Source organism: Silurus aristotelis, assembly GCF_946808225.1.
Source record: "Silurus aristotelis genome assembly, chromosome: 15".
Lineage (NCBI taxonomy): Eukaryota > Metazoa > Chordata > Actinopteri > Siluriformes > Siluridae > Silurus > Silurus aristotelis.
Window position 1 is genome coordinate 25,572,756 of NC_139588.1, and position 8,577 is coordinate 25,581,332.

General features: G+C 46.8%; 1 protein-coding gene across 2 annotated transcripts in view; it reads left to right on the forward strand.

Moving 5' to 3' along the window:
• Positions 1–309: 309 nt before the first annotated feature.
• Positions 310–8,577, forward strand: part of LOC310737959 (YLP motif-containing protein 1-like) — a 12,708-nt gene continuing 4,440 nt past the window's right edge. For both annotated transcript variants that reach the window (XR_014536926.1, XM_083562765.1), the window contains exons 1-5: positions 310–467; positions 851–1,027; positions 1,175–1,258; positions 1,578–1,661; positions 1,743–1,814. Coding sequence is in view for 1 of the 2 variants with exons in the window: in XM_083562765.1 (XP_083418891.1) it covers positions 408–467; positions 851–1,027; positions 1,175–1,258; positions 1,578–1,661; positions 1,743–1,814 (477 nt within the window). In the remaining variant the exon portion in view is untranslated. The remainder of the gene's footprint in view (positions 468–850; positions 1,028–1,174; positions 1,259–1,577; positions 1,662–1,742; positions 1,815–8,577) is intronic.

Below are 8,577 nucleotides of genomic sequence, written 5' to 3' on the forward strand. Positions count from 1 at the left end.
ATGGTGGGGAGGGAGCGAGCGAGCGAGCGATATGGTGGGGAGGGAGCGAGCGAGCGAGCGATATGGTGGGGAGGGAGCGAGCGAGCGAGCGATATGGTGGGGAGGGAGCGAGCGAGCGAGCGATATGGTGGGGAGGGAGCGAGCGAGCGAGCGATATGGTGGGGAGGGAGCGAGCGAGCGAGCGATATGGTGGGGAGGGAGCGAGCGAGCGAGCGATATGGTGGGGAGGGAGCGAGCGAGCGAGTAATGGTCAAGTTTATTTGTATAGCGCTTTTCACAACAGACATTGTCTCAATGATGGTGGTGAGTGAGTGGTGATGGTGATTGAGTGATGGTGTCTTTTCCAGGATAAGGAGGTGGAGTTTGGAGGAGCTCCACCACGAGTACTTGGTCTCGATGACTATTTCATGACTGAAGTGGAGAAAGAGGAGAAAGACCCTGACACTGGGAAGCGCATTAAAACTAAGGTTAGAATTCAAACGTACATCAAACACCACCAGGTGCTTTCAGAGTTGAAGATCTACTGAGGAGCAGCAACAGGAATGTTCTACACCAGAGAAAAATAAAGCAGATCATTTTCTGTATTTTTTAATCAAGAAAACCATGTTTTCCACTTATTTCAGGAATAAAACCCTATTCTGTGAGTCCCTACTTGTGTACACACACACACACACACACACACACACACACACACACACACACACACTCCTCTATACACTCTCACACAAATACACACATTTCTACACATGCGCACACAAACATATAGTCACATGCCTCTAAACACACACACACACACCGCCAATTGTGTGCTTATGCAGGAAGAGTGTTGATCATGTGTACACTGTTGCAGGTCCTGGAATATGAGTATGAGCCAGAGATGGAGGACACCTACAGAAACAGCATGCTGAAGACTTTTAGGAAGACACTGGACGATGGCTTCTTCCCCTTCATCATCCTCGACGCCATCAACGAAAAAGTGAAGTACTTCGAGCAGTTCTGGAGTGCAGCTAAAACAAAAGGGTTTGAGGTGAGCTGTCTGTTCCTCAGAGAACCTCAGCTCTTTCTTTCTGACACTGTCTCACTGTAACCCCATCTCCTGTCTGTTCCTTACTGAGGAGAACCTCAGCTTTCTCTCTGACACTGTCTCGCTGTAACCCCATCTCCTGCCCCACAGGTCTACGTAGCTGAAGTCTCCGCTGACCATCAGACCTGTGCTAAGAGGAACATTCATGGGCGTAAGCTAAAGGACATCACCAAGGTCTTTCTCTACTCTTTACACAGCTCATACAGGGTTAGGGTAAAGCAACCTAAGGTGGGAGTTGTGGGGTAATAAGGGGTGTTAATGTTGGATGGCAGGGGGTAATTAGTGTTCATAAGGTGGGGGTCACAGGGGTAATTAGTGTTCATAAGGTGGGGGTCACAGGGGTGTAATAATGGTGATAAGAGGTGATGGGGTGAGGGTCACGAGTGGGGTGATAAGAGGTGTGTGTGTGTGTGTGTGTGTGTGTGTGTGTGTGTGTGTGTGTGTGTGTGTGTCGGTGTAAATGAATTGTAATCTGTTGAATGTGTGTTCACAGCTGGCGAACAGCTGGGAGTCGGCCCCGGTGCACATGGCACGTCTGGATCTTCGCTCATTGCTGCAGGACGCTGCTATAGAGGAGGTGTGTAGTTTACACTGCACTCTACAGAGATCTTCATGATGAGGAGGATTGTGGTGGTGATCTCAGATCTCTGTATTCCAGGTGGAGATGGAGGACTCTGAGATGGATGCTGCAGCTGAAGAGAAGAAGGAGGAAGAGGAGGAGGCAGATCTGGTAGGACTTAAATGTTTTTGCATGTTTACTCTTTAAACACTGTGTTCATTCTCCAGACGTATGAGTTACAGTTACTATACTGAAATGTAGAAGTGTTTGCAGCCTGGTGTTGCTTCACTGAAGTGTTTATAACAGATTTTATTTCAATTCTGTAATAAAATTCCGTTAAATTGAAGTTTCCTAATGCAGCATTATTAAAATATTTGTTTACTAATTAAATTCTTTGTTCCAGTTGTTGTTGGTTTTATGAATTGTGTGCTGGTTTGGATTTACTTTTGCAAAAAAAAAACTTAATTAGTCCAATGCAGGTAAACATTTCAACACTATTGTGTATGAGCTGATTTAATACACTGTGGGTGGGTGGGGGTGGGTGGGTGTGTGTCTGTGTGTGATATTTAGCCAAACCTGAACACACTAGAGGTTTCAGATTAAACTGAAAATGTAGTAATAAAGATCAGTGTCTGCAGTAAAGGTTAATGTTAACAGTGTACAATAAAGAATTATCTAAAATGAGCTGGTAATTTTTGCACTAAAGAGACTTTTTACAGCTAATGTATTGAGCTTGCAGTAAAGCCCAGCTAATGTCTAGACAATGTCTACAGTGAAGGAACGATTATGTCTGCACTAAATCAGTAGTGACTTCTAGAGTGATGAGACATGGCAGTAATAACGGTTACTGTACCATCTATACAATAATTATCAATTATTCTCTGTGAGAACCTTCTATTTACTGTGTGCGCGCGTGCGTGCGTGCGTGTGTGTGTGTGAGATCGAGTAAACAAAAACAAATTTAATTTCACGCAAACATTCATACAGTTCCATGTAGTGAGATGCTTTTTACGACTGTCCAACATGTAAATAGAATATAAAAAATAAACAAGTTTAAGGTATAACAAGTATAAAAATATATATATTAAAAAATCTAGAATAAAATATGTATAGACTATAAATAAAGACACGGAGTTAGGCAGAAGGGATGATATGTATCTGACCCAGATATTGACAGAGTCCAGTTTTTTGTGTCCCAGTGTGATTGTCACTAAAGTGTCAATGTGCTGATATTAAAGTGGCCCTGTGCTTTGCCAGTCCAGTGTGAGTGACAGTGTGCAGTGGTGCAAAAGGATTTGTGCAAAGGAAGGAAAAGTAAGTCCAGTAGAGGAAGTCCAGGTGCCAGGTGTTTTCTGGTTTAGATGTCGAGTGGCCTGCGGGAAGAAGCTCCTCCTCATGTTTGTTCGCCTTTAAGGAGCAGAAGTGCTTTTTTTGAACGCAACAGGAAAAAGTGTCCATTGTTGGAATGGCTGAGGTCCTTTATAATCTTCCTGGCCACGGTCCGGCACCGTGTGCTGTAGATGTCTTGAAGGTTAGGGAGCTCGGTGCAGATGGTACTTTCAGCTGACCGCACCCACCTCTGCATGGTGCTGTTCCTGAACCAGGAAGTGATGCTACCCAGCAGAACGCTCTCAATGGTGCAGGTGTAGAAAGTTCTTAGCACCTGAGAGGGTAGATGAAAGTCCCTTAAAAGTTTTAGATGGTAAAGATGCCTCTGGGCTTCTTGACCAGGGTCTTGATGGGACAGGTGGTGGTCTGTTTGTCAGGAAGTTGGAGATCTATTGAGACTGGGGTGGGCTGAGTCCCAGGACCTTCAACGTAGCGGTGAGTGTAGAGGGGATTATGGGATTAAACGCTGAACTGTAGTCCACAAACAGCATTTTTGCATCATTCCCTTTTCTGCAGTGTGGAGATGTGTAATGGTGTCCTCAGTAGAGCGGTTCTGGCAGTAAGTGAACTGTAGAGGATTCAGTGTGTCCTGTAGTGAGGCAGTGATGAAGTCTCTGACTAGTTTTTGAAAGCACTTCATTACTACTGAGGAGGCAGTTTGCTGGGTTTTCTTTAGGACAGGACTAATAGTGGACTGAAGCATGAGGGGACAAAAGACTGGTCCAGGGAGAGGTTGAAGAATGTTTTTTGTGAACTTGAAGTATTTTTGTAATGCCTAAGCATTACCAATCCCTTCAGTCAAACCAGTAAGGTCTGCAGTACTACCAGTATATTATACGGTTAAGGTTATGATGGTTGCAGTAAAACCAGAAATGTCTACAGTAAAACCCGTTATGTTCATAATAAAACCACTAAAGTTTACATTAATTCCTACAGTAAAACAAAAAGGTCTTCAGTAAAAACCAGTAACAATTACACTAAACAATAACATTTACAGTAGAACCAGTAACATTGACAATGATTCTTGTGATGTTTACAGTAAAAACAGTGATGTTTGCAGTAAAACCAGTAATGTTTATGTTAAAGGATGTGAAGTTTGCTGTAACACCAGTAACGTCTACAGTAAAACCAGTAAATTTTACAGTTAAGGTTGTGAAGTTTGCTGTAACACCAGTAATGTCTACTAGTTTTACTATAGACATTAATGGTTTTACTGTAACGTTTATGGTGAACATTGTGACGTTTGACATGAAACCAGTAATGTATACAGTCAACCCAGTATTATATGCTGTAAAACTAGTAATGTTTATAGTAAAACCTCTGTTTATAGTAAAAACAGTAATGTCTGTGGTGACTGGTTGTGGCGGGTAATGTCTAATAGTAAAGCTTTTGAGTTTTTTTTTGTGTGTGGGGGGGGGGGGGGGTGTAATGTTGTAAAGGGTTGGGGGGGGAGTAATGTCTATGGTAAAGGTTTGGTGGGGGGTAATGTCTATGGTAAAGGTTCGGTGGGGGGGGGGGTAATGTCTATGGTAAAGGTTCGGTGGGGAGGTAATGTCTATGGTAAAGGGTCTGTGGGGGGTAATGTCTGTTGTAAAGGGTTGGGGGGGAGTAATGTCTATGGTAAAAAGTCGGTGGGGGTTAAGGGTCGGTGGGGGGTAATGTCTATGGTAAAGGGTCGGTGGGGAGGGGTTTATGTCTATGGTAAAGGGTCGGGTAGGGAGGGGTTTATGTCTATGGTAAAGGGTCGGGTGGGGAGGGGTTTATGTCTATGGTAAAGGGTCGGGTGGGGAGGGGTTTATGTCTATGGTAAAGGGTCGGGTGGGGAGGGGTTTATGTCTATGGTAAAGGGTCGGGTGGGGAGGGGTTTATGTCTATGGTAAAGGGTCGGGTGGGGAGGGGTTTATGTCTATGGTAAAGGGTCGGTGTGTGTGTGTGGGAGGGGTTTATGTCTATGGTAAAGGGTCGGTGTGTGTGGGGGGGGGGGTTATGTCTATGGTAAAGGGTCGGTGTGGGGGGGGTTATGTCTATGGTAATGGTCGGTGTGTGTGTGGGGGGGGGGGTTATGTCTATGGTAATGGGTCTGTGGGGGTAATGTCTAGGGTAAAGGGTTGGGGGGGGAGGTAAATGTCTATAATAATGGGTTTGTGTGGGGTAATGTCTATGGCAGGGGTGGCCAACCAGTCAGAGACCGGTTCGGGGCGGGTGGGGAGGGGTTTATGTCTATGGTAAAGGGTCGGGTGGGGGGGGTTATGTCTATGGTAAAGGGTCGGGTGGGGGGGGTTATGTCTATGGTAAAGGGTCGGTGTGTGTGTGGGGGGGGGTTATGTCTATGGTAAAGGGTCGGTGTGTGTGTGTGGGGGGGGTTATGTCTATGGTAAGGGGTCGGTGTGTGTGTGGGGGGGGGGTTATGTCTATGGTAATGGTCGGTGTGTGTGTGGGGGGGGGGGGTTATGTCTATGGTAATGGGTCTGTGGGGGTAATGTCTAGGGTAAAGGGTTGGGGGGGGAGGTAAATGTCTATAATAATGGGTTTGTGTGGGGTAATGTCTATGGCAGGGGTGGCCAACCAGTCAGAGACCGAGAGCCACATTTTTTACTGTGTTACCGCAAAGAGCCACATCATACACATAGGCACACATGAACATCACCCATCCCTTCCTCTCACACACACACCTCTGCTCAACCACATTTATTGTAAATGTCACACACCAACATAATGACAGAAATTGACTCATTGTACTAAGACCACAGGACAGTCATTTTCAACAATGAACATTGTGTGCACTGTCTCACACACACACACACTCTTAGTTTAACCAAGTTCACAAACAAAAATATAATAATTTAAAATAGCGTTTTTCTTTTACTATGCATGTTACTTAGTGGGACCTTTTTCATTCCTTGCCTTGAACAATCCCCTTCAAATTTGCCTCGTATTCCGTTGTTGCCACTTGAAGCAATTCTTTCACATGAGTGTCAGTCAGAACAGATCGATGCTTTGATTTCACGTGTTTCAGGGTAAAAAACACAGACTTTGTTTGCGTTTTCATTTATGTGCGTGTTCAATTTCCTTTTAGTTCAATACGGTATTTTCGTCAAATTCGCATGTGCGTGAGATGAAAATACCGCAAAATTTCACAGTAGGGGCAAAATTATTTAAGTCTTGAAAATACCGTATTGAACTCAAGCAAAGCTAACACGCACATTAAAAAAAACACAAACTTCGATATGAACGTAAGAGCCGCATGAAACCAGCCAAAGAGCTGCATGTGCCTCGAGAGCCGCGGGTTGGTTACCCCTGATCTATGGTAATGGTATGGTAATGGTGTGGTAAAGGGTTGGGGGGGAGTAATGTCTATGGTAAAGGGTCGGTGGGGGTTAAGGGTCAGTGGGGGGTAATGTCTATAATAAAGGGTCGGTGGGGTTAATGTCTATGGTAAAGGGTCGGTGGGGGTTAAGGGTCAGTGTGGGGTAATGTCTATAATAAAGGGTCGGTGGGGGTAATGTCTATGGTAAAGAGTCGGTGGGTTATGTCTATAATAAAGAGTCTGTTGGGGGCAATGTCTATGGTAAAGGATCGGTGGGCTAGTGTCTATAATACAGGGCCGGTGGGGGGTTATGTCTATGGTAAAGGGTCGGTGGGGGGTTATGTCTATGGTAAAGGGTCGGTGGGGGGTTATGTCTATGGTAAAGGGTCGGTGGGGGGTTATGTCTATGGTAAAGGGTCGGTGGGGGCTAATGTCTATGGTAAAGGGTCGGTGGGGGGTTATGTCTATGGTAAAGGGTCGGTGGGGGGTTATGTCTATGGTAAAGGGTCGGTGGGGGGTTATGTCTATGGTAAAGGGTCGGTGGGGGGTTATGTCTATGGTAAAGGGTCGGTGGGGGGTTATGTCTATGGTAAAGGGTCGGTGGGGGGTTATGTCTATGGTAAAGGGTCGGTGGGGGGTTATGTCTATGGTAAAGGGTCGGTGGGGGGTAATGTCTATGGTAAAGGGTCGGTGGGGGGAAATGTCTATGGTTAAGGGTCGGTGGGGGGAAATGTCTATGGTTAAGGGTCGGTGGGGGGAAATGTCTATGGTTAAGGGTCGGTGGGGGGAATGTCTATGGTTAAGGGTCGGTGGGGGGAATGTCTTTGGTTAAGGGTCGGTGGGGGGAATGTCTATGGTTAAGGGTCGGTGGGGGGAATGTCTATGGTTAAGGGTCGGTGGGGGGGAATGTCTATGGTTAAGGGTCGGTGGGGGGGAATGTCTATGGTTAAGGGTCGGTGGGGGGGAATGTCTATGGTTAAGGGTCGGTGGGGGGGAATGTCTATGGTTAAGGGTCGGTGGGGGGGAATGTCTATGGTTAAGGGTCGGTGGGGGGGAATGTCTATGGTTAAGGGTCGGTGGGGGGGAATGTCTATGGTTAAGGGTCGGTGGGGGGGAATGTCTATGGTTAAGGGTCGGTGGGGGGGAATGTCTATGGTTAAGGGTCGGTGGGGGGGAATGTCTATGGTAAAGGGTCGGTGGGGGGGAATGTCTATGGTAAAGGGTCGGTGGGGGGGAATGTCTATGGTAAAGGGTCGGTGGGGGTTAAGGGTCGGTGGGGGGTAATGTCTATGGTAAAGGGTCGGTGGGGGGTAATGTCTATGGTAAAGGGTCGGTGGGGGGTAATGTCTATGGTAAAGGGTCGGTGGGGGGTAATGTCTATGGTAAAGAGTCGGTGGGTTATGTCTATGGTAAAGGGTCAGTGGGCTAGTGTCTATAATACAGGGTCGGTGGGGGGTAATGTCTATGGTAAACGGTCGGTGGGGGGTAATGTCTATGGTAAAGGGTCGGTGGGGGTTAAGGGTCAGTGGGGGGTAATGTCTATAATAAAGGGTCGGTGGGGGGTAATGTCTATGGTAAAGGGTCGGTGGGGGGTAATGTCTATGGTAAAGGGTCGGTGGGGGGTTATGTCTATGGTAAAGGGTCGGTGGGGGGTTATGTCTATGGTAAAGGGTCGGTGGGGGGTTATGTCTATGGTAAAGGGTCGGTGGGGGGTTATGTCTATGGTAAAGGGTCGGTGGGGGGTAATGTCTATGGTAAAGGGTCGGTGGGGGGTAATGTCTATGGTAAAGGGTCGGTGGGGGGTAATGTCTATGGTAAAGGGTCGGTGGGGGTTAAGGGTCAGTGGGGGGTAATGTCTATGGTAAAGAGTCGGTGGGTTATGTCTATGGTAAAGGGTCAGTGGGCTAGTGTCTATAATACAGGGTCGGTGGGGGGTAATGTCTATGGTAAACGGTCGGTGGGGGGTAATGTCTATGGTAAAGGGTCGGTGGGGGTTAAGGGTCAGTGGGGGGTAATGTCTATGGTAAAGGGTCGGTGGGGGGTTATGTCTATGGTAAAGGGTCGGTGGGGGGTTATGTCTATGGTAAAGGGTCGGTGGGGGGTTATGTCTATGGTAAAGGGTCGGTGGGGGGTTATGTCTATGGTAAAGGGTCGGTGGGGGGTTATGTCTATGGTAAAGGGTCGGTGGGGGGTTATGTCTATGGTAAAGGGTCGGTGGGGGGTTATGTCTATGGTAAA